Source organism: Rhipicephalus microplus, chromosome 4, assembly GCF_043290135.1.
Source record: "Rhipicephalus microplus isolate Deutch F79 chromosome 4, USDA_Rmic, whole genome shotgun sequence".
NCBI classification, from domain to species: Eukaryota; Metazoa; Arthropoda; class Arachnida; order Ixodida; family Ixodidae; genus Rhipicephalus; species Rhipicephalus microplus.
Window position 1 is genome coordinate 216,339,343 of NC_134703.1, and position 26,842 is coordinate 216,366,184.

The following is a 26,842-nucleotide window of genomic DNA, read 5'->3' on the forward strand; positions in this document are numbered from 1 at the left end:
CAAATTTTTCGATGACGGGTGTTATGCGGCGCTTATAGGCCCGTCTGCAACACGCTCGCGTGTATTCCTAACAGTGGTCACCGTTTTGGGTTATTGTCAGCGTAAAGCGTGGCTTGAGTGTTCCAGAAGCTTCGTGACTGTTGTAAATCATTCCTTTATTATTCCACCTTTTTCGTGGGTATGACAGATTTTTCTGTAATTTACGCGACCGCTAGTGATGACGCTAGAATATTCGAGGGCACGTGTATGAATGCCGATGCGCCTCACCACTTGTCAGTTGATTGACAGCCGACGCTCTGCTCGCCCCTATCAGTGTTTATGTCTTATTGAAATCTGCATTTACTTTGACATATCCCAAAGCTTGGCTCAAATAAACAGTTATTATTCGACCTGCAGTCTGCTTCCTTCGTCCATCTCACGACCCCGTGAAAATATAATGAATCAACACCACTGGATGCGGATATCACTGAGCACGAAGTCCAAGCTGCTCTTCTGAATATCAAGCGCAACACAACTCCAGAAAAAGTCAACATTCAATACTTTCTCATTTGGAACCTCAATGATGAAGACGTAGAAGCGAATTGAATGTATTGCTACGGGGCGCCACAAATGAACATTCTAGACAAGAGGACGATGTTTAGCGCGAGCTCGTGCAAACCGGGCTCCATATTGTATGCCTGCCTGTTGCCAAAAGTAAAGGCATTTTTCAGACGCCTTCTCCCCGTAACATTTTCGTGGAGAGTGCGGGTCTTCCCACGGTCAACACTACGACGATTCTACGCAGCGGACGTTCCTTGGCTGCCTGTGCGATGCCTGATCAAGACGAACACGAGGATTCTTTGGAGACTACCCCAAGCGTGCTTCGTCCAACTACGCAGCAACCAACAGCACCGCATCCAGCTGCTACTAACCGCACCGTCGTCCTGACTCAACCGCGTGACCCAGGCACATTTTCGGGCAGTGACAGTACTGACGTGGAGGAATGGCTCCAGCTGTACGAAAGGGTGAGTGCTCTTTACAACTGGGATCCGACGCTCATGTTGGCCAATATTATTTTCTACCTTGATGGTACAGCTAAAGTTTGGTTTTCCAACCACGAGGAAGATATCACGAGTTGGGACATCTGTAAGCAGAAACTCATCGATCTCTTCGGCAAGCCCATCGGGCGTCGTCGTGCTGCGCAGAAAGAACTAGCGTCCCGACTCCAGTCCGGCACCGAGTCGTACGTCACATACATACAACATGTGCTCGCCCTCTGCCGGAAGGTTGATGACAAGATGCCGGAATCAGAAAAGGTCGCGCACATCCTCAAAGGAATCGCCGATGACGCCTTCAATCTCCTCGTATTTCGAAACTCATCGACCATAGACGACGTTATTATTGAATGCCGACGCTTCGAAGACGCGAAAAGTCGCCGTATTACTCCACACTATTCGCGTCTTCCCAAAACGGCTGCAACATCAACCTGCGAGGACGCCCGTTTGGCACCAGCCCCTGCTGCTTCCGACAATATCGTGCGCATCGTGCGCCACGAAATCGAGGCAGCATCTCTCCTGTCTGACCAAGTCCAGGCCCCTGACGACTCTCGCGCCACGATTTCTTTAATAAAGAGTGTCGTACGCCAGGAACTGGCCAACGCCGGACTTCAGACGCTATGCCCCGTTAACCGACCTGACTACGACTGCCTAGTACATCTAATATGTCCCGCGGACCGAACAACCGCCCACGTTACCGGAATCCGGCAGAATGGCGAACTTCCAATGACAGGCCGATCTGCTTCAACTGTGGACGAGTGGGCCATATTTCACGTCATTGCCGCACTTCCTGGGGTTGGCAGCCATGGTCGCATTATGCCAACACCCGACGCCCACCTGCTGGCTCTCGGATGCCGATCTACACGGCACAAGATGATGCTTCGCCATCCACGCCCGCCCAACCAAGCTGCTCCCCGTCACCCTCTGGACGCATCTCCCGCTCAACTAACCGACGTCGCTCCCCCTCGCCTTCCTACCACCAGTCCTCGGAAAACTGACGGGCGCAGCTCCTAGAGGTGAGCCTGCTTAGACGACCCGACCCAAAATTCCTCTACACACGATACCCGGACACAACAACTTGATTAAAGTGAATGTTGACGGTACTTCTGTAGCAGCACTGATTGACACCGGCGCTCACATATTAGTCATGAACTCCAGCCTTTGTGCTCGACTCAATGAAGTGCTCACTCCTGCTCCGATCAATCTTGTCCGAGTAGCTGATGGTGCAACACCAGCGGTCACCGGGATGTGTGCCGCCCGTGTCACTGTTGCTGGACGTCATACCACTGTTCTGTTTTACGTACTGGACCACTGCCCTCATGACATCATATTGGGACTTGATTGTCTGTCGGAGCATTCCGCCCTAACTGACTGTTCTGCTGGTGTTGTTCAGCTCGTCCTACCACATGCCGTTGACCCTCCTGATCCTGCGCCACCAAAGCTATGCTCCGCCGACTTTGTTCGCCTATGTTATCGAGCTGTGACGTATATCGACGTCCCTTCTGATCCACCTGTGGCTGACGGCGATTATGTCATTTCACCTAATCCTACAGTACTCTGTTCGCTCAATGTTGCGTTCCCCCACACCATCATCACAATGAAGAACAACGTGGCATGTCTCCCTATTGTGAACTTTGGACTTTGCTCTGAAGTGTTGCCACGAGGGATATCCCTTGCAATCCTTGCCCCGGCCAGCGACTACCACATATCGGCCTTAACAGAGGATACACCGTCATCTGCAAGTATTCAGTCGCGCAGTACACTAGACTGCATAACTGGAGTGATTGCCTCTGATCTCCCGGCCGAGCGTGTGTCTGCGCTTCGTGGCCTTCTTGCGTCGTATCGAGACATCTTTGATCTCTGCGACCGACCCCTAGGTCAAACGACCGTCGTAAAGCATCGGATCAACACCGGTGATGCAAATCCTGTACACCGGCGAGCCTATCGAGTTTCCTCCACCAAGCGCCACGTAATCCAGCAAGAAGTCGACAAGATGCTTGCCCGAGACATCATTGAACCTTCTTCAAGTCCTTGGGCTTCGCCCGTTGTGCTTGTGAGAAAGAAGGATAACAGCTGGCGCTTCTGTGTCGACTACAGAAATCTTCACAAGGTTACAAAAAAAGACGTGTATCCTCGGCCGCGGATAGACGACGCTCTTGACTGCCTTAGTGGAGCAAATTATTTCTCTTCCATTGACCTTCGTTCCGGGTACTGGCAGATATCAGTTGATGATTTGGACCGTGAAAAGACGGCATTTCCCGACGGGCTCTATCAGTTCAAAGTAATGCCGTTCGGTTTATGCAATGCCCCGGCTACATTCGAACAAATGAAGGACGCTCTTCTTCACGGTTTCAAGTGGTCAATCTGCTTATGCTACCTTTATGACGTCATTGTTATTTTTGCCCACTTTCGATACTCACCTCGAGCGTCTCTCAACAATTCTTTCGGTTTTCTGCAAAGCAGGGCTCCAACTAAACTCGTCAAAATGTCACTTTGGCCGCCGGCAGCTCGCTGTCCATGGACACCTTATCGATTCTTCTGGTGTTCGTCCCGATCCTGAGAAAATCCGTGCCGTCAAAGATTTCCCTGTGCCGACCTCTGCGAACGATGTTAGAAGCTTTGTGGGCCTTTGTTCTTACTTTCGTATATTTGTGCGGAATTCTGCTGACGTCGCACGACCGCTCACGCAACTACTAAAAAAAATTTGACTTTTGTGTGGGGACCTGAAGAAACCAGAGCATTCGTTGAACTCACGAGTAGACTTACGACGCCACCGATTCTCGGCCACTTTGATATATGCGCTCCAACGGGAATGCGTACCGACGCCAGCGGTCACGGAATCGGAGTCGTTTTGGCACAACGACAGCATGGCTGCGAGCGCGTTATTGCATACGCTAGCCGTCTTTTATCGCCAGCAGAGCGAAATTACTCCATCACAGAACGCGAATGCCTCGCACTCGTCTGGGCAGTGGCTAAATTTCGGCCGTATTTGTATGGACACCCGTTCACGGTTGTCACTGATCACCACTCCTTATGCAGGTTGTCGTCTTTAAAAAAGATCCTAGTGGACGTCTCGGCCGGTGGGCTCTATGGCTACAGGAATATTCCTACACGGTTGTCTACAAATCAGGTCGCCACCATGAATATGCTGATTGCTTGTCGCGTCATCCAGTAGACCCAGCAGACCTTTCTGAGAGCGATGAGTCTACTTGCGTTTTGGCCCTTTCCGCGTTTAGCAACATCGGAGATCAGCAACGCCGTGATCCTCACCTCAGAGATATAATCCTTCGGCTTAGTGGCCCCACAACTGCTCCGTCTCTCCGTATGTTCCTGCTCCAAGATGGCGTCTTATATTGCTACAGCATGCATCCTGACGGACCTGAGCTGCTGTTGGTCATACCACAACATATGCGTCAGACTGTAGCGTCAGACTGAAGCGGGACGCCTTCAACCCATTCAGATCCCATCCGAACCATTTTATAGGGTAGGTGTTGACTTACTAGGACCGTTTCCTTTATCGGCCAGCGGAAACAAGTGGATAGCAGTCGCCACGGATTACACTACTCGGTATGCCATCACACGGGCCCTTCCTACCAGTTGTGTGACCGACGTCGCTGACTTTCTTCTAGAAGACGTCATACTACACCACGGCGCTCCTCGGCAACTGCTCACCAATCGGGGTCGCTACTTTTTATCACAAGTTATCCAAGACATATTTCACTCTTGCGCTACAAAGCACAAGTTCACGACGGCGTATCATCCTCAAACGAACGGGCTCACGGAGTGGCTAAATAGAACCATCACGGACATGCTCGCCATGTACGTTTCTTTTGACCATCGTGACTGGGACTTCGCCCTTCCATTTGTAACATTTGCCTTTAATACGTCTCGGCATGACACTGCAGGTTTCTCGCCATTTTTCCTCCTGTACGGACGAGAACCTACGTTGCCTTTCGACACGCTCCTTCCTGCCGTTGGCCACACGTCAGAATATGCCCGCGATGGGATTTCTAGAGCTCTAGAGGCACGTGAGATTGCTCGCCGGCGTCTGAGCGATTCGCAGGAACGACAACGACAGGTCTACAATGCGTACCATCGTGATGTCTACTTCAGTCAAGATGACACAGTCCTTCTCTGAATGCCGTCGCGGCGAGTTGGCCTGTGCGAAAAGCTGATTTCACCGTACTCGGGTCCGTACCTTGTGGTGCGCCAAGTCACCGACGTGGCGTATGAAATTGAACCTCCTAACGCCACCAGCGCGCGATCGTGTTCTGACGTTGTTCACGTCACTCGGCTGAAACAATTTTACTCAGACCAACCAAGCACCGAGACGGTGCCTTCGCCACCGGGCGTGATGCTACGGGGCGCCACAAATGAACATTCTAGAAAAGAGGACGATGTTTAGCGCGAGCTCGTGCAGACCGGGCTCCATATTGTATGCCTGCCTGTTTACCAAAAGTAAAGGTATTTTTCAGACGCCTTCTCCCCGTAACGATATGAACAGCGCAACCCAAAGTAGTTACAGCGTAACTACAGAAGCTGTACCTATTTTTATGTTGCGCTCTTTGTACATTTGTTTGTGCCCTACCAACTTGCCCAAGTTTTAATGCTTCATCTGAAACAGCTCCCAGATTTCTTTTACACTCACTGTAAATCTGGAACGTTACTCCAGGAATAAAGACATGCCCAAATAACACTAATTCCTGGCCTAGCAGTTGAACCCTTCGATCATAGAAACCTATGGCCAATCCTGTTGAACTCTTACTTCGGTGAATTATTTTATATGTGAGGTGTAACGTCCCAAAACCACCATATCATTATGAAAGACGCCATACTCAAAGGCTCTGGAAGTTTGGATCACCTGTGCTTGTTTAACGTGCACCCATATCTGAGCACCCGGGCCTACAGCATTTCCTCCTCCTTCGAAATTGCAGCCTCCACAGCCGGCATTCAATCCTGCGGTTTATGGGTCAGCAGCCGATTACCGAAGTCACTACACTACCGTGGTGGAACCTCGGTAAATTATTGGAGCACATTCTCCTCCAAAGACTGCAACCATGCACCGAAGCGCGTGAATTTTTTCTAGACACACTCTTTATGTACCGGGTCCATCTTCCCACGCAATACACACTTCTCCAGTTATAAGAGGAAGTAAAGAACAAGCCACGTTCTGCGCAAACTAGATCTTTGCTTTTCTTGGACAACTGCGGTGCATTTTGCAACGTTTCGCATGACATAATACTGGAGAATGTTGCGTCGTCGTGGTGAGGATGATAGGTTCACGCCTATGTGAAGGCCTTTCTAACAGAGAGGACGGCAACCATTGTATATTATGCTCCTTTCGCAGTGACATCATAAAGCTCACGTGTAAAGACACGCCACAAGGTTTGGAGTTGTGCCCCATCTTTTTTGAACATCGATATAGCTAAACTACTGTCTATACTGACCACCATTCCAAGTCTGCGACATGCTTTATACGCACACGACATCACTATATGGCTTACCAAAGGCTCACATGGGTCAATAGAAGATGGGCTCTAAGAAACAGTAAATATAGTTCAGGCATATGCATGAGCAAGGGGGTCTAACATGCTCTGCAGATAAGTCGGAACTTGTGCTCATTCGTTGTCTCTATTGAAATCACCGGGCAACAGCCCACTGATCACAGACACCTTAGAAGACCATGTGATGCCCTGCGTACAGAAACTCCACCTTCTTGGCCTTTTTATTAGAGCTGATTTCAAGGTAATGCACACCATAAAAATTTTAGAACAGCAAGTTTCTGAAATTACGCATACGATCCACCACTTTACTAACCGAAGGCATAGATTTCAGCAGCCAAGCATTCCACCTATAGTGAGTGCCTGCAGAGTAGCTGCGTCACCTGCCACGTCCATTATCAGACCCTAATGCCTGCACAAGAGACATGACTAGGCATTCTCCTTCGCAGAGCCGACAAAGCCACGCTTGAACTACCCACGTACGCATTCATTATGCATCTTTTAGCCATCGGAAGCCACAACAACCTAAGAGAACCAACCGAAGCACAACGCAATAGTCAGCCAAAAAGACCCCGCAACAACCATGTGAGAGAGCAGCTACTCGTCAGGTTAAGGTACCTTCCGAACCGATGCAGATACAACACACCAGCGAAACAGCTACCCAGTCACCTACGAGCAACGAATACAATCGCACCCCTTCTACGCAATATGAACCTTAAGCGCAACAATCAGTGCAGGTAGGCAAGGGTAAAAGATCTCGTTCCCCTCATTAACCAGTCTCTCCTAAACAATCTTTTATACTTCAACGCCGCTAGACACCACTCCTACAGTTTCACAGTTGGAGCAGTAGTGTACAACTATCATAACCGAGTAACATCAATTAGCGTACGTCTGAAAAAGATATCTGAGGACGAAGAGCGTGCCCTCGCTCTGTCGATTCCCCACGCTGCCTTAAACCTTCCTCACACAGAAGTTATTGCAATCTCTACAAATTTACAAAATACCCGTCAAGCCTTCGCATGGGGTGTCGTCTAACAGCACAAACACCTAATTTGAAACACTGGATTCCACACACCGCAAAATTTCCGTCTTCTCGGGACCCCTGGGCACGCCTCTCTCCCCGGCCTTGACTGCGCATATGCAGCTACCCAAGCACTCACTAACCAGGATCCGGAGGAAGAGCTATCTAACCTAGATAAGGACGCAAACACGAAATTTCTTGGATATCGAGACACTCTCCATTGCTATAGACGAGAACGAATTCGGTATCATTCACCACTCCACACGCTCACACGAGAAGATGCAACCGTGCAACCATGGTGTCTCAACTGCCGGCCAACGCATTTCAAAACATCTATTTTCTTCATATCCTCCATTTCACTTCTTATCCTGAAAAATGCCCTGGCTGCGGAGTCGTCCCGACGTTATTTGACGTAACGCTGGTAAGACAGCGTCAGCCTCCTCTCGCATTCCGACCTCGTAAGACTGGGAGGCCACGCTGTGTGATGAAAGTCCGAATGACCAGTCTGTGCTGGTTCGTCGGGCAAGGGACGCGGCAGTGGCTCTTGGAGCTCTGGACTGAGAGCCCAACCCGATATTACTTTGACTCTAATAAAAAGTTTCTCTCTCAGCCAACTGCATTTGCGAGGACTTTGAATGGTACGCCCAAGGTGAGGTCTGTTGTGATTTCCGGGAGTCTCTGGGGTTCAATGGCTTCGAATAGCACTCACATTAGTTGTTTGGCAGCTGTGGTCTTGCTGTCCCTGGGCAATGTATAGTTGATAACTTGAAGCGTATAAATGCACTCCGTACACTTAGAAATGAATGAAAACAGGGCATTTGCAATGTAGCTGTGCGTAACTAATTTATCTCCGGCACCAAAGATAACTCGCTAACCGGAGACATCTATTCTTATAGCAACTGATTGTGCCCTATTTATCGACGATTGTTCAGGTGGCCTCTCCAAAGAGAGCAGCTCGACCAGCTCGAACAGTTCCAACAGCGCGGGCTGCCTCGGTCCTGATGGTGGTGCGGATGACGTGACACCTGTAAACACGCCTAGCCAGTCATCGGCTATACCTGCCTGCTTCGTGGTTTGGGAACGCGCGCCGCTGCCCGGAAGATCAGCACTCGTCACGAGGGCAGGCAACCTGCCTCAGGTATGCAGAGCACGACAGGCAGTCTCAGCGTTTCAAATGAACTTTGCCTCCACACTATCAAGTACGAGGCAACCTGATCTATTATCTGACACTCATGAAGTCACATGGTAAACGTAAACAGCAGACACTCTCATTGAACCATGTGGTCCAACGACTGCTCACGCTCCAAGGGGCCGGAATTTTTCGCGCACCAAGTTCCTTTTCTGGCCATGCCATTGTGTACGATGGTTTCACTTTGGAATCAATATTCCTTGCAATTATGTTGCGTTTTTTCTCTTTTTATTCATGAAACTACATTTCTTGGCCGTTTTAAAGGACATAATAGGCCACAGGCATGTCTATGAGCATCAGCTCTACCATTCGTTTTAACTTCACGCGTTCACTAACGAGATGCCTTTTGAGAACAGCCTAAGGTTTTAGATTTGAACATAATTTTTCACTTGACCATGGTAACTAGCTATACGAACTTGGAACTGGAAAGCCTGTTTCACTTAGGGAAATTTCCTATTCTAAGTTATTTAGACGAAGCATTGCTATTGTTTGTTTCATCAACTGCATTGGGAAATCATGCCATGCCACTTAGCTATGGAGCTCAAGCTGAATGGTTTTTGAGAGTTGGGTAACCAGCTATCCGAGTATATGTATAGTGGAAAAGTTATGAAAAGCTATTGCCTGAGATAAAGGCTGCAACTCTGAGGCTCAGCCAGAATCTATTGACCGTAGAAGGCCTGTAGTTTTATCTCACGGGCACAAAATTTCCCACCAATTGAAAAACATATGCGAGAAAAGTGGCATGCTAGTGGTGGTTTTAGTGCCGGACAAGTTACAGCGGCTTCGCAAAGTAGCCAATCCCCTAAAGTCACGCGCCACTGTTTGCTCAACCAAGCTCAAAATGTGGTTTGTGCCATGTCAAAGCGGTGACGTTTACTCGATGCCACCCCCATGGGGTAAAAGGCGCAATAGCCGAGCAGAGCTCTGACCTAATGAAAGGCTAAAAGAGCTTAAATGGAATGTGCACCAAGCAATTTAGCAAGACATTAGAATTCACTGTCACAATTGTGGATATTCCCCTCTTCTTGTTCAATGCGAAGTGATAAAAAAGCAACGTCCACAAATCACTAAACAAATAATTGAAGCGCGTTGTTTAGCAAGAGAAGGTATCACATGTATCAGCGCCTCTTCGCTGGCTTTATCCGAAACTCAAGTGTCCTTCCTTAACCGGGTGAGCCATCTATAAATCCTTGGTCTGTGACAATGCGACAGTGCTGTTTGATCTTGGTGATACGTTCGGGTGTGCTTTGTATCCTTCCGCAAATATACTTATTTGATCCAATTTCCGAATATGGCTCCGTTGCCATCTAGCGCTCTGTCCTCTTGTGTCGGTCTGCTCTGCCACTTCTGCTTTACCGTACTGATCTATACTAGTTCAAGTAGCACAAACATACTCGCCCAATCTGGTACACTTGTAGAAAATATAAAAGGCTAAAAAACCAGAAGACCAAAAAGAAAACGGTCAATAACTAAGTGTGCCATGGATAAGGCATCTGAGCAGTTAAAAGGTCAATACTCACAAGATAAAGAAAAACGTTTGAGGAAACTCTTCAGACTTTCATAAAATCATTTCCTGAAATATTCTTAGTGACTCATTTATTTTGCGTGAAAGATGTGAAAGATACAAAAATTTATGATTTCCCCAGTCAACATTCATTTCAAAAAATTCTGCCATATCCACGAAGTGAATGATGATGAGTGGGCGAAGCTCCGGAGGTAAACCTGGTAAACCATGAATCCTCTGTACATTTTGCCCACTCGATTTTATTACATCGCTCCCCCTAGCGTACGTCGCCGCACTAAATCGAACAATTGCCTTCAACCAAGGACACGCGCCATATGTGACATCATTCCTATTTTATAATATCTCGCGTCTTTCATCAACTACAAGTACCGCTTTCTAGTTTATAACATCTTGCATCTTTTCATCATCAGCTACAAGTACCACCATCTAGTAAACACTACAAGAACTAAACGAGAGGTGGCTACATACAGGAGACGGTACCGCCATCTAGTGAACACTGCAAGAACTAAACTAGAGGTGGCTACATACAGGGGACGGTACCGCCATCTAGTGAACACTGCAAGAACTAAACTAGAGGTGGCTACATAGAGGCTACAGGGGACGCACAGCCCACGCCCTAAGGAGCTTCGCCCCTAAAATGTCTTCACCGAAAGCAATGGTTGTCTATGGCAGTTTGGTATGTGAGGGCCTCGGATGCGTGACATAGAAGTCTATGAACAAGGGTGCTCTGAACTCAGTATTAAACTAGAATTTTAAAAAGTCGTCTGGGCCTGACAGAGTTTCTAACGCCTTTTTCAAGAACTATGCGGAGTGGTGCTCCTAGTTTCTGCATGTACTCTTCATGAGATAATTAAATTATTTTTCATAGACAATGGAAGAAATGCCCAAATCCAGCCTATTAATCAATCTAAAGATAAAAATGTATTACAACTTATCACCCAACATCATCAACTTCTACAGCATTCTATAAATTAGTTTTTAAAGACGTGTTCATCTTTCCTAGTGAACATAAAGTACTAACGGGTGTTCAACGTGGTTTTCGACAGGAATATTGTACAATTGTTCAATTTGTTCACGACTTACATAATTTTGCTTAGGCTTTAAATAGGGGTAAACATTTGGACGGAATCATCGTGGACATTGAAAAAGCAATCAACAAAGTGTCGCACAAAAACTAATCCTTATACTAAGCTATATATAAAAAACTCGGCAGATTCCACGGACCTTGAGAATGGATGTTATGCAAAGCATGCAGAAATATTCACTAGGATTTGGTCATATTTGAATTCGCTTTCTTAGTGTATTGTTCAATAAGGTTTCTTACGAAAGGGTGTCAAACGATTCTGGTTTTTCCCAGGGGACCATTCTTAGGCCTCTGCTTATTGGGGTGTTTATAAACGATATTGTTAAAGACGTTTCAACCCATATTTGTTGTATGGAGATGGTTGCGTGCTGTATCAAAGTGTTAGGTCTATACAGTATCGGACCATGTACTGTATCGTCCAGGCGTTTCACCTCCGTGATTTTCATGAAGTCATTTTCATCATTTCGTGCAAGTAGACTACCAGGGACTCGCCTGGGGAGGCCCGCGCCACACCTAGCCTCCGTGTGTTCTCCTGAAACAGCCTGCCATATTGCACGTGCAGAGAGTCGAGATAAACGCGCGTTCAGGCGTGAGTACGTCGTTGCTTTGAATGATTATCATTCAGAGCATGAGTTCCTTCATCCTTCAGTAATGCAACCCTTCCTCTTACTGCCTTCTTTTTGCGGAAATGCCTTCAATGTGGCCTTCAAGATCTCTTCTGAAGTAGCTTCCGGGGTCACTTTCGGAGTTACTCGGGGGGTCGCGCTAATAGTCTTCTCCAGGACGTTTCAATATCATCCTTCCGTAGCGCCGGGAGCAGTCACCAGCTTGTATTGCTGGAGCGGGGACTAGGTGTTCTTCTCAACATCGTCACGACCAGTTCGGGATCAGTCATCCTCGCTAAGATGGCCGGCCAAGCGTGCACTACTAACTACTCGGGGGACGGGAGGAGCAAGTCCGGAACGCAAGCGTGGTCGATTATATTAGCCATGGTTACTGACATCGAGGTAGGAACGAACTTGACGTCGTGCAAGTGGACCCATCATACTTCTATGAGCCTCAGGTGTCGGAAAATCTTTGCCAGCTTTTTGGCTTGGTAAGATGACTCCCCTCGTCCTGGACCCTGGACGTCCCTTGTCGTGTCTACAACGCAATTAACATCGCTGAAAATCAGGTGTGGCAGGGGCTTGAGCAAACATTCGTGGAGATCCTTCAAAAGGAGGTTTCGTTTTTGTTAGTCACGGGCACATAAATGTTTACAAAATGGATCCCGTTGATGAAATTGTCGACCATTACTGCGCGCCCCGAAAATGCAATTCGAACTTTGCCGAAACCTCCCTGAAAAGAAAATGACGCCGCCTGACCTGTTGACAAAAAAAAGCCTTCGACACGGCAGTGTTGCCGCAACTTGACCACGGTAAGCTGAGGCCTCAATTTGTCTCCTGAATTAAAAATCAATGAATTTCCGGCTCATGAACAAACGATAAAACAAAACGTTCCTTGTCCTTTTAACGGAACCCGCGGACATTGCAGCTTGCGAATTTGAGCAGAGACATCGCATAGTCCCTGGGAGTTCAAAGATACAAAGGAGGGGAAAACCCGGAAGGGTGGTGACGGTGTGGTTCTGTAGTGAAAGGAAGTCTAGTACTGTGCAGTCACGCTGCACTCTGGTGTACTGGGGGCTCAGCTGGAGCAGGGACTGCGCAGTGGCAGCTAGCTTCAGGGAACGCGTTAGGGCTGTACACGACGGCGGGCGTTGTTCAGGGTCCTCGAGCCCTCGGATTGAGTGGGGGGGGGGGGGGGTCGCTGTGCTGCAGGGCCCCAGCCGAGACCAGCGTGTGGCAGCCACTCGTGAGAGGACGTTGCGGCACAGCCACGGGTCCTTGTTTATTTACTTAGGCTGAGTTCCGAGGAGTCAACGTCTACATGACGTCACCCCGAGACGGTCACAGTGAATCGATGAAAGACAGCTATTTCGACATTTTGACCTTAGCCATAAGGCCAAGCAGTGGTCGTTAAACTAGTGTATATGTTAACCGAAACAGCTCAGCTACTAGGCTGAAGGTCAAGAATGTTCTCAACGCCCAGCAATCTTGATCTGGTGTCTGCGTTCTCACAGACACCAGATTGCATTGATACCGTGTATGTATTGTAGAATAAAAAATTGTGAGGTTCCACTTACAGTGATGATTGATGATATGCGAAACACTAATGAAGAAGTTTAATCTGTCACTTTAAAATAGGCAAAAAGTTACGAGGCGAACGTAAATCATGTCATACATGGCTTCATTTACGTTATTGTCAAGTTGGGACGTGTCTTGTACATTTGTCCCTTTTTAATGTCTCGTGATACCAAATTTGGTATATGTGGAGCTAGTGAAATGGCTGAGAACACGCTATGTAGTCATGCTTTACCATGTTTATTTACATAGGCTGAGTTCCGAGGAGTCAACGTCTACATGACGTCACCCCGAGACGGTCACAGTGAATCGATGAAAGACAGCTATTTCGACATTTTGACCTTAGCCATAAGGCCAAGCAGTGGTCGTTAAACTAGTGTATATGTTAACCGAAACAGCTCAGCTACTAGGCTGAAGGTCAAGAATGTTCTCAACGCCCAGCAATCTTGATCTGGTGTCTGCGTTCTCACAGACACCAGATTGCATTGATACCGTGTATGTATTGTAGAATAAAAGATTGTGAGGTTCCACTTACAGTGATGATTGATGATATGCGAAACACTAATGAAGAAGTTTAATCTGTCACTTTAAAATAGGCAAAAAGTTACGAGGCGAACGTAAATCATGTCATACATGGCTTCATTTACGTTATTGTCAAGTTGGGACGTGTCTTGTACATTTGTCCCTTTTTAATGTCTCGTGATACCAAATTTGGTATATGTGGAGCTAGCGAAATGGCTGAGAACACGCTATGTAGTCATGCTTTACATTCCACACGTGTCATGACTATGGTATCTGAACGGGTCATTCACCTTCGTGGTATATTCACGTCATGTGATACTGAATTTTGTATTTTTGAAGCTAACAAAATTACCGCGAGCACACTACGAGTGAAGCGTGTACTCATGTTCTACATGACACGCACGTCATGATTATCATGTTTAGACATCGTTCATTCACGTCACGTAATACCAAGTTTGGTATACGTGAAGCTTGCGAAACGGCTGCAAGCGTATCATGAGCATGGTAAGTTCTCGAGCTTTTACATGACACGTATGCCCCACCGCGGCGCTCAAGTGGCTATGGTAGTCGGCTACTGACGCGCAGGTCCGGTATTGAATCTCAGCCACGGCAGCTGCATTTTTAGTGGAAGCGAAAACGTTGCAGGCCCGTGTACTCTGATTTTTGTGCACGTTGAAGAAGCCTGGGTGGTAGAAATTTCCAGAGCCCTCCACTACAACGTATCTCACAGTTATATGGTGGTTTCGGGACGTTAAACATAAAATTCTAATCATCAATAAAGAACATGCTTGTCAATATCATCGTATTTTCACCAGTCACACGCTTTCATCTTCTATTCACGTCCCGTATCATGAAATTTGGTATATGTGAAGCTACCAAAGCGACCGCGAGCGCACTATGAGCGTAAAGTGTTGGCATGATCTATTTGACATGCATGTCATGATTACTACATTGCGGTCTGTTCGCGATGCAGTTTTGTCATACCATACAAGTTTTGCAATGTGTCATGTGAACGAAACAACGGCAAGAGTAGCGAGACCATGAAATGTAAATCATGACATTCATGACATACATGCCATGATTTTCACGTTATGACTGGTCATTTACACTCACCTAATCGTCATGTTATTCCACACCAATTTTGGTATTGATGTCATTATTGAAACGACCAGGAGAGCTAAAAGCTGTAGGCGGATAGATAGATAGATAGATAGATAGATAGATAGATAGATAGATAGATAGATAGATAGATAGATAGATAGATAGATAGATAGATAGATAGATAGATACGCTGAAAGTCACCGAAGTTCGCCAACAAATGCTTCGCATTGAAAAGCAAGTATTGCGCATAGCTAAGACACAATATTAACATGTCAACATTTTGCGGTATGTTTCTTTATACTCGAAAAGACATGCATAAGTAATTCTGAGGACCATAGTTTTAACTAGGCTGCGCTACAAATGCGATGGCATGCAAGAGAAGGCGGGACTTTCCTACGCTTTGCTGAAATGATATAGTGCTTATACCAACCCCTGGTCTTGTATTCTACAAAGTATGGTCCCAGAGATGTAACACGAACGCCGGCGCTTGCTGAATCAAAGTCCATGATTTCCTTTTTGAAGCTAACTACCAGTGGCGCTCATGTCTCACAGAGCGCTTCCAGAATCTCATTAACCAATTCTATTGTGCAGAACATCAAATAAACGTTTTGTTCACTCTCTCGAGACGGAAGACTTCTGTCTTTCGACGACAATTGCCATGAAACGCGCAGATCCGAGGTCACTTTTTACTTACATATTCCAGTTCCATCTTCCTCTGTATCGGGGCTCTGGACAACATGATGTGGGCTGCCGTGTCAATAGAAAGATGCATCCCAACATAAAACATTACGACTGTTTATAAACGTGCTAGCAGCAGCGGGTGGTGGTGGAAAGCTTTATTCGTGTTAAGGCCAAAATGCCAAATACTATTTTTAAAACTTAAAAAGCAGCGTTGTGGGTGACCTTTGGGTTGCTGGTTGTGGCATCCAGGCGCTGCCTAGCCGCGAAAGTCCTTTGCCCAGGTCACGAGCTGAAGTTACAGGTCCCGCCTGGTGCTGTACAATGCAGCTTCCCACTTCTGCAAACATCAGAGGTGCCAAGAGGCAGATGGCAAGTCTGTTGGATAGGAGTAAGATATGTGTTGATAGTTGGCGATGGAGCTGCCACTTCAGTGCCAGGCCGGCGAGTACGTTTCGGGGTGACAGAAGGCAAGACGTGCGGAATTTATCTTTCTTATGCGATTCTTAAAGTGAAACGAAGAGAAAAGTGAGCCCCGTAACTGTCTGCATCACAATCACAGTGCGACACCTCACCAGTAGCTCACGAGGGATGGGGGTAAGGAGGGATTAAAAGGATAGAATTGAAAGCTATATAGATAGAGAGAGAAAGGGGAGAGCGAGGCGCAAGGACAGTGAACGACAGAAAACGACGGAAGTAATGAGGAGATAGGAAAGATGGGCATGGTCGCAAGAGTCCAAAGACGAGGCACGAGCTCTTGTTGGCGACATGAGATGGCGTAGGGAGAGCGCAGTCGGCCAGAGCTGCGCTGTCGTCAGATATTGTGAGGCACAAACAGTCGGCACCAAATCCAGAGAGCGAGTCCCGCGGAAGTAACAACAATGTGGTTATAAGAGGGAACAGAAGAGAAAAGTGAGCCCCGTAACTGTTTGCATCAGCGTGCGACACCTCAACAGTAGCTCACAAGGAATGGGGGTGAGGAGGGATTAAAAGGATATGATTAAAGGTATATATATATAGAGAGAGAGATGCACTAGGGCAGTGAGGGAATGCATAAGAGAGATAAGAGAGGTAGGAAAGATGTAAACACGGTGACGAGAATCCGAGGACGGGGCACCACTTGCGAGAGCTCTTGTCGGCAACAGGGGATGGCGTAGGGCTAATCCAGTCGGCCAGAGCAGCGCTGTCGTCGGGGATTGTGAGGGCAGAACCAGTCGGCACGGAATTCAGCGAGCGAGTCCCGCGGAAGTATTAAAGGTGTGGGCCTGAAGTTGGCGCCACGGGTGTTGTTGGTGTTGGGAAAAGAATTGGTGTGGCGGGAGAGGTTGGAGTGCGAGTCGATGTCGTGGTACATGAACAGCGCGTCGCGCGTATCCCTTTCTGGTGGGGGCGGGCTTGTTCAGTCGGTGAAATTGTGAGTTACAGAATTGACCGCCTTATTGAAAGGATGACCCACGTGCGCAGGTATCAAGATGATATAAAAGGGGCGAGAGGAAATGCTGCCAGACCGCAAAATGCCTGCGGCCAGAGGTGCCACCTGTCCAACCTCGTAGTTATACCGTTGGTTTGGAGTTAGACTAAATGTATCCTGTGGAGGTTTGTGTTATGGCGAAGGAAAAGCTGCCTCCGCAGCCTCTACAGAGGTGGAAGTACAGACGGAGGCAGTAATGTTAGGTCGGACGGTATTGTCGGTGACTGCAAGGGTGCGGGATTCGTAGTGACGATACGGCGTGGTATCCACGTAAGCCACAGTAGGTTTCCATCTGAACCTACACTAGAGCGTGCAGGATCGTGCTGCTCTACGGGAGGCGTGGTGTGCGGGATGCATATTCTTTGGGAGGAGATGAATGACTAGAAGGGAAGACACAAGGGAAGGGATGGGCAATGAGATGTGAAGAGGCGTAAGAGAGGAGAGTGTAAGGGCGGAGAGAAGTGCGTGACCCGACCATGTGCGAAGGAGACCGAAGAGCTGTGCCGTGTGATTGGTCTCTGTCGGTGCCCTAACCTTTCCAAAAATCGCAGCGCCGCGCGTTTCTCTGGCGTATCAGGGCTGGAGCTCTATGGTAAAGCGGAGCGCCGGGCGGGCAGAGAATACGACGCTTTTCCGCTTTCACCTGCTTTCATCGCTTGCCGTGAGTAGTTTTGTCTGACGTAAGGTGCTGCTCTTGTGAAGAAACGGCTATTTCTGAGTGCTACGACTTTCATGCACGCCAACTAGGTTGTAGTGCTCGCCAGGTATAGCCAGAATCTTCCCAGAACATGCCGAAAAAGAAAAAAAGCGGCGGACAAACCTGCTCTGTTCTTAGGTGTCATAAGACGCAAAAGACAACGGACGTTTTGCTTCATTGCTCAATGCTACTTCACGACTTGAATTTTTGTGATGCTGCAGCTAAGTTGGACTTTTGTTAAGATATTTGAGTTCTCATTCACTGTGATTATGGGGCTGGGGTATTGCAGTTGAAGTACGTTTTCCTATTCTATACCCTTCCCACGTAATACGCGAAGTTATAGAGGCGACACCATTAGATGTCTCATTATGAAATCACAGTGTAACTGGCGCAATTACCTAGGAAGACGTGAAAGTGAACACCATCTTGTTTTTGTTGTCAGTCGGTGTGCAGATTCTACCACGCCAGTCCGTCAGTGTGAACAGGATGATGCCATGGGTGCGAACCCGTCTTGCATCGCGGCTGGGGGAGAGCACTGGTGTAGCTTGGGCGTGGGCAAGTGCTGCTACGTCTGCTTTGAGTGGAGTGAGTGCCCTTTTTGCACCCCCTGCTGAGGCCCACGCCCACCGCCATTCACACCACCCTTCGAAACATTGCTGCACATAATGAGGTTTTTCATTGCCTCCAGAATCATACCACCTTCACTAATCTGGGATATCACGCTATAACTAGATCAAGTGAAGTCGCCTGACGTTTTAATGATGTCACGAATTCGGGCAGTGTCTGACACCATATATGTTGTCATCACCACGTGATAATTTTTCGGACCACTTGACGTCGCCGACGCGGGACGCAAGTGGTCATATTTAACGTTTGCAATGATCAAGTTTACAGTTTTTGCCTAAGAACAAAAACTTTCTGTCAGTGTCTACGACATCCTGTGGCGGTAGCGTCAACAAGAGTGACGTGAAAGTTATCGCTTGATCGCGTCACAATAGGACGTCATCGTGGCATCATGAATTACAGAATGTGATCCTTGATGCTTGAAGGCTTGATTCTTGAAGGCCACAACGCTCACAAATTCTACAACGTTTGGATTTTACACATAACGTGTAAAGTCATCATGATGGTCTAATGATGATGTCATCACACGACGTTGTCGCTTTGCACTGCCCGTGTGATGGGCCCACCAATCACGGAGGCCAAAAAAAAAACATGTGAAGTACTACATATTTTCAACGCCTCCGCTCATAAAACTTGTGCAAAGCCCTTTTAAGTGCAGAAAACCGTCAAATAGGCGTGGGAAGGACCAATAAATTGACCGAATAAAAAAAGACGGTTTTCGCCTTTAAAGGAGCGCTGACATCAAATTCACTCATGTCAAGATTTTTCGCCAACGAGTACCTATCGAACCCCTAGCATTGATTTGCGACCTGAAATGCATTTTAGGTGAGAATGAATATCTGTAGTATTGATTAATATATCCGCTATCGAACTTGATTTAAAATGGGTAGAAAGCCCGCCAAATTGTAGTGCTGTCAGCGCTACCTCACCGCCATGTCGAGGCGGCTGCACAGCTGATGCTGCTAGCACAAAAATCGATGTCGTCACGCCCACTGGTATTTCGTCTGCTAGGAGCGCACGTGCTGTGTCTCTGATGATGTAGAATAAAGCCCCTCCATGCGTTTTCCGCCGGCTAGGTTAAATAGCACCAACTCGTTATTCCCCTCTCCATGTAGCCCCAGCCTCGAGAAGGGGCCTCATACTGCCAGTGAAACCCAACTCGTTCACCAACACAGGATTTACCCTGTAGCAGCTCGGCGCAAAGTGAAGCGGCCAAATGTGGCTGTTTTTAGGCGTCCAGTCCCCCTGTTCATCGATGCGTACGAAGTCAACTCGCTGCCTTGAGGTTTGTGGCTCGGAAAGGCAGGAAACGTCACGTAATTTTCGCTTTTACCGCGTCTCAACGTGCAGGTTCCCACTGCGCAGCCGTTCCCCGACATTCCGGCATGTGTTGTCCCTCTGAGTGATCGTGCTCATGCTGTGGCGCGCATGTCAAATCAATCGATGCGACACGATGAATCGCACGCACGCTTCAACACAGCAAGGACAGCCATTAGTGAGAGCATGGCCGGGAGTTGGCTCCAAACACACTCAGATCGTCGACGTCATTTTAGCTAGCCTATCATCATTCAGAATAGTACTTGTAGAATGTATCACACCGAACACGTAACACTAGTGTTGATGTCGTGGGGCAGTCTATTTTTCGATTTTTCCTCCTTGGCTTTTTTACGCTGTTTGACATAGAAACAAAATAACTTCCACGCGACAAGTCACATTCCAATTTGGCCAAAAAGACCTATGCATACCAACTAATCGAATGATCAGCTCATCTCAATCTTGAAATTTGAGTCAGTGCTTCTTTAGGTCGTCTTGGGTGAATCATAAAAAAACACTGTTAGTTTTTTATTGCACTTTTATTTAATGTTTATTTTGCTGTTTACTCCTTGGTTATGTTCAATCGTATCTGCTTGTTATTCACCGTAAACCACAAGGCTTCGACTATTGTAACTTCGCACACCTTTTTTTGTGTAGAGAGGCGGGTCCGTGTGTCAAGGAAAAAGTGCTAGTTGTAGTTTCATTATCATAGATACAAAAGCGACACACTCAGCCAGGTAACATTGCTAACTGATGTAAGCGCTGTTGCGGTATTCTATATATATCTCACACTGAATGAGGCTTCCACTATAGCTTTTATAGTCACAGTCTCCCTGTTAGCAGCCTTGAACGACATTGCTTTGTATATTACCAGACACTTATCAACGTTTTCTGGCTTGAACATACTGTGTCCAGACATTGAGTGCTTAATACCACCATGAGAATGCTCCATTCTGCGGCAGCTTTCCTTCTCAATTCGCCTGAGGCGAGTCCTTCACATGTTCTGTCCATGGCCGTTTTGGCAAAGAGGACGGGAACGGTTGTATATTTTATATAGCTCGGACAACCATCTGCATCAAAAGGACAAATTAGTAAATTAGCATAATGATAAACTGTAATAAAACAAGAGATCACAGGAGCTCGAACAGTAAAACAGAATAGTGTGTAAATTGTGCACACTAACGCTCATTCTGATATATATTTCTTCCCATTGTTACCTTTTGCGCATCGAGGTCGAAAATTCTTATGTTCTTAACAGGAACCATACAGAAACAGTATGTTTTATGCTGTTTCACACAAAACACTGTGAATTCAAATGTGCAGAATATTTTCGTTTTGATAAGTGTGACACGGAGCTGCAATAACTTTGTAATCTCCGCACCCGACAGTACTCACTTGATGTCCGCTCTATGGGCGTGCCAGTATGTGGTTTTAGTATACTCTAACCGTCCCAAATGCAATGTTTCTCAGGCACAACGTTTGGAACAGGCAATTCAAATTCCGATTCGCCAGCATAGTGGAGCTCGAACCCATTTATAGAGGTCGGATTTTGACATTGATTATCATGCCCTAAGTGCCATGGTCTTGCACCGCGTATCGCGTGGAAGCATATCACAAGTGATACTGCCTAAAATAAAGTACTAATAGTGAACCTTCACGGTCATGCTGGTAATAAAACAAAAAGAAAAAGCTTCTGCTACATGAAAATATAACTAACGAAGCGCACGGGCTCACCGCGAAAGCCAAGTAATGTTTCCAATTCAATAGGCTCTTTCGCGGGTACGTTGGCATTTTCTTGGGTCTCTGATAAGTCAAGGATACCTACCGTTTGCTGACTTTATGTTGATCTGCATTGTGCCCCTTCTGTGGGTGCAGATTGAAGCAGGGTTATCACGCTCGATATTCCCGCAAGGATGGGTTCGTATGCCTCCGCACTGCGGGAAACGAGGCGAGCCAATGCTTCCGCAAGCAGACGACACTCCGCCGGCGCTCCAGCTTCTCATGGGGCTTTGCGGCCAGCCTAAGTTGCGCGCGCCAATTTCTGGAAAGTTCCAATGTGGATGCTCATCTACAGCCAGCCCGTTGAGCTAAGTGTGAGAGCAGACGTATACGCCTGGCGAATAAGACAGTTGGCTTCGTTTTTCTCGGTGCGATTTTGATTGATTGATATGTGGGGTTTAACGTCCCAAATTCACTATATGATTATGAGAGACGCCGTAGTGGAGGGCTCCGGAAATTTAGACCACCTGGGGTTCTTTAACGTGCACCCAAATCTGAGCACACTTTTCTCGGCGCGAGAAAGAGATACAATAAAGAATAGGCGAAGCGGCTGAGAACAACGTCCTCGACCTGGCGGCGGATCGCGGGATTGCGCATGTCGTGGTGGCGTTTTGCAATGCGGTATACGAGGCACATGATCTAGTGTACAGTGTTGCTGAGTTTGGTGATAAGGGTAGCGTGCTTGCCATTTAACTGAAAAAAAAACGTCCGAGGAGGGAAAGGGTTGGAACAAGAGCAAGCGATGTGCTGTCAACGGAGATGGTGAGTGGAGAAGGCGACAGGGGAGCCATCTCGAGGCAGGAGAAGCAAAAGCTTTGATTCGGTTGCGGAGAAGCTCTACCCGAGAGATCTGGCGAGCGACTTCACCGCGTCTACCCCAGACTGGACAGTGGTCTCCATGATTGCCTGTGGTCCCCCAAAAGGGGATGTCATCGACATAAAAAGCATGTGACAGAGCTGGTATAGTACTAAGCATACATGCAAGTGGGTAAAAGGCAATGTTGAAAAGAAGAGGTGAAAGAACTGAACCTTGGGGAGCACCCTTGTTTTCAAGAGGGAAAGAAGAGAAGAAAGTGGACTGTAATAAATTTCTGCCTAATGGTGGGCGAGAAAAGTGGCGATGTATGCATGTACATGGTGTCTGAAGTGAAGAAAGGTGAGAGCGTCCAGAATGGTTGCGTGGGCAAACATGCCGATGCTCTGCTCGAACGATCAGAGAAACGAAAGAATGAAACCCTGTGGGGCAGCTGAAATTTTATAGGTGCCAGGGAAGATGCATCGGCGCTGTCCCTTATCGGAAGCGTAATGCAGCAAGTGACTGTGTCATGCCGGGCTAACTAGTGACGCGACCGAGATGGTGCAGGTTTGTGCGCAGTGGTGGCCACATGAGATCCCCCCCCCTTGCGTATGTTAGAGCTATCACGGTCTGTAAAACTGTGTGAAAAATAGAGGTTCATGCAATAATACCTACGAAGGAATCTGCCACTGCTATCGTGCACCCCCTTAGGAATTATTGGAAGTACATGCTCCGGATCGGATAGTGTTAGCTAGCGAACTGTACACAAATCTTTTCCTGTAATTTGTTTCCTTCATCGCGCAGGGCGGGTAGTGTGGTACGGTGAAAAGCACCGAAACAGTGCCTTTGTTGTTCGAAGAGACTGATGACCACAAAGTCTCTTGAATTGCTGTAATTGTGAAGCTTTACGAGCCGTGTTTGGCAGTTTATGCGAAGCGCCGTCCACTCACCACTGCGCATAGATGTAGCGTCTCATGCCATGCAGCATATTGCATCTAGCTCATGTTTTTGCACAAGCGAGTCTTGCCTAAACTTGTTTGGTCGACTGCAAAACGGTGACCAAACTAAGTTGGCTAAGTAGGCGCACCGTCACACTCCGCTGACTCAACTTCACACAACAAAAGCAGAGGGGCGTTAAGGACAGACCACTTGGACAGGCACACTTCACGTCGCAGAAGACGAAACGTGGTTTCTCACTTAATACCGTACTGTTATTTCCATAAATAGATAGTGCGTGCTTAAGTATGTTGTCTTTTACAAGTGTTAAAGAAATATTAAAATAAATCTTGATGCCAAATCAGTAACGCAATTACAGAGCAATGTGTCCTTTGATGGTGAAGTTTGCCCAGGTTTCACTTTTGTTGCCTGGTCACAAAAACTTTTTGCGATAAAGTTTGCGTACAAATAAATGAAGCAAGGTTCAATTAGAAATAAGTTCATATCACTTTGTTTTACACTCGGAAAAGAAGCGTTGCGAATCTCAAGATTGTAATCTATGCAAAGCAGATTCAAAGCCTGTATTTCCCGTAACTCTCATGGGGGTAAAAGCGTCGCTGAAGGAGCCCCTGTAGACACTAGTGCCAAATTCTCCTCTAGGTAATGTTGTATGAGATTGTATGCGGGTATGCGTACCAGATGTCCGGAATGTGTCGTGAAAGGGGCGGACTGCGCTTTCTTGGTGGCTGTGGAACGATGCTTCTAGAAGGAGTGGCACATGGCCGGTTCAAACGAGACGCAGACGTCGTTCCCGTTCAGGCGAAGAGTGAATTTTTTGTCGTCGCAATGAACGATTAGGTATGGTTTGCTTTCGGGTGGCTGGAAAAGCTGGTCGACGGCATCGCCGTGGAGAAAAGCCTGCGTGCACGATGCTGGCTCCTTGAACACAAAATGTACAGGTTTGCTGTGGTGGGCTTCAGGTTATTGGTGTAAGGCGGCGATAGGGCATCGGAGCCGGGTGACGAATTCGGTGGAGTCTGACGTCGTAGTTCTGAATGCCAGAGCTACGAGGAGCTCACCTGGGAAACGGATCAATCCCCGCATACGAGCTCTGCCGGTGTAGCGTGGATGTTTGGCTTGAAGTTAGCTTGAAGACCGAGGATGACAGCTTCAATGGCCTCGAGCCAGGTTGAGTCCGGGTGGCACATAATACCTGCCCCTAATTGTATGTCATTGGAAACGCTCGATGATTCTGCGTGCGAATGAGTGCTAACTGGTAGTGCTCAAGAATTCAAAACTGATAGTGATTACGAAGAGCCTGAGTAACTGCGACTTGAACTGTGGTCTTCGGCCGGTCGTTACATAGCGCAGGGCAGCGAAACGAGCAGCAATCCAGCCGATGAAGAAGACCAAGGCAACGTATTCCGTGGTTATTTCCTGGAGGGACCACGCCTCAGTCCATCCAGTTTACCGATCAATTATGTTGAAGCAGATAAAGCCCAGCCGGGGGAAAGAGTCTTATGATGTCGATGTGGACGTGCTCGAACGGATAATAGGGCTGAGAGAGAGTTGCGAGTTGAGACGTGACGCGCCTGGTGATTTTAGCGCGTTGGTAATGAACGCAGGTGCGCGCCCACGCGCGGCGATCCATACCTACCAGACATACCAGTCAGCCACGGGGCGTGTTGAGGTGCGTATGCCGGGATGGCTGATGTCGTGGTGTTGCTTTAAAAGACCACGGCGATGTGACAGTTGTACATAGCGCCTGCATCATGTCACAGGAGATTGTGGTTACTGACCCTGGATGGGGGACTTTTTGTAGCTGTAGTGAGGACATGCCCTTGAGAAGTTTTTCAGTTCGGCGTTCATAGTCGGGGCCTCGGCGAAGACATGCACTGTTATCTGCATCGAGCTGATGGCGACTACATGTGAAGGCACGCTGTCTTCTCCACTGACGTGTTGAATATCCGTGTTGAGCAGTGCGATGAACGTGTTGGTTCTGCTGAATAGGCGGGAGTTTGTCACGACGTTGAGAGAAAGCGTAGGTAAGAGGCTTGTGGTCGGTATAAATGGTGCAGTTCTGTGTTTGGAGATCATGGTGAAATTGTTGCACTGCTTTGTATATTGCCAGAAATTTTCTGTTGTAGGCTGGTAAATTCGTCGAGGTGGTGGTTGTGGTTTCGTCAGTGCAACTGGCGGCTGAACGAGCTGATTTTTGAGTTGCTAGTTTTTTGCGATCGTCAAGGGATTCCAGGTGTTGTCCACACGTTGATTGAAGGAGGCGCGATGATGAAGCCAGATGCGCCCTTGAAGAGTCGCAAAGGAGCGCCTGGAACGAGATAGGTAAGGAGCGTGGCAAAGCAGAAGGCGGCTCTGCACTCTTCGAAGGTTTTCGCTAGCGTCAGTGTTCATGTGACGGGTTCGTTTCCTCGCAGCCCAGTTCAAGCATCGTGGAGCTTAGCTTGGTGTTCGGGTGCGTGTGCGAAAAGTTTGGATATCCCACGTAGAGTTCGAACCGATGATACGCGAAGCGCGAATGAGGAAGGTTGATATGTCACTTTGAAATCAGCACAACGTTACGAGTCGGACGTAAATTATGCCGTACAGGACTTCCATGTCATGATAATCAAGTTTGAACGTGTCATTTACTTTCATTGTCTATTCACGTCGCGTCATACCTAATTTGTTACATGTGGAGCTAGCGAACCGGCCGTGAGCACGCTATGCGCGTAGCATGTAGTCATGTTTTACATGATACGCATATCATGATTATCTTGTTTGAACGTGCCATATACCTTGGTCGTCTATTCTCCACACGTATTAAAAATTTTCTGCATACCAAGCTATTGAAACGTTTGCGAGCAAACTGTGAGCATAGTATGTTGTCATGTTTTACATGACACGAACTTTATGATCATCATTTTTAGACATGGCATTTGCCTTCAATGCGCATTCACGAAACGTAATTTGGTTTATGTGAAGCTAGCGAAACGGCCCCGACAGCATCATGAGCGTATGAGCGTAGTTATGCTCATGTTTTTACATGAAATGCATCTTATGATTGTCATGTTTGCGCCAGTCATATACCTTCACCATTCATTCACGTGCCGTAATAACAAATTCAGCATATGTGAAGCTAGTGAAATGAACGCGAGGGCACCATGAACGTGGCGTGTAGTCATGACTTACATGACGTGCATGTTATAATTTTTACCTTAAACTTTGCCGGTTTCGCTTGCCACGCCGTCAAATCGTGCCGCATACCAGCTTCGCAATATGTCAAGTCAACAAAACCACCGCAAGAGCTTGAAGACCATGAAATATAAAACATGAAATTCATGACACACATGTGAAGACTTTCAGGTTATGAACAGTCAGGTATGCTCGTCT

General features: G+C 47.4%; 1 protein-coding gene across 8 annotated transcripts in view; it reads left to right on the forward strand.

Annotated features, from left to right (window-relative positions):
* Positions 1–26,842, forward strand: part of LOC119172975 (cell adhesion molecule Dscam1-like) — a 2,235,730-nt gene that overhangs the window by 1,921,439 nt on the left and 287,449 nt on the right. For all 8 annotated transcript variants that reach the window (XM_075891768.1, XM_075891770.1, XM_075891774.1 and 5 more), the window contains one exon: positions 8,489–8,694. In XM_075891768.1, the coding sequence (XP_075747883.1) occupies positions 8,489–8,694 (206 nt within the window). The remainder of the gene's footprint in view (positions 1–8,488; positions 8,695–26,842) is intronic.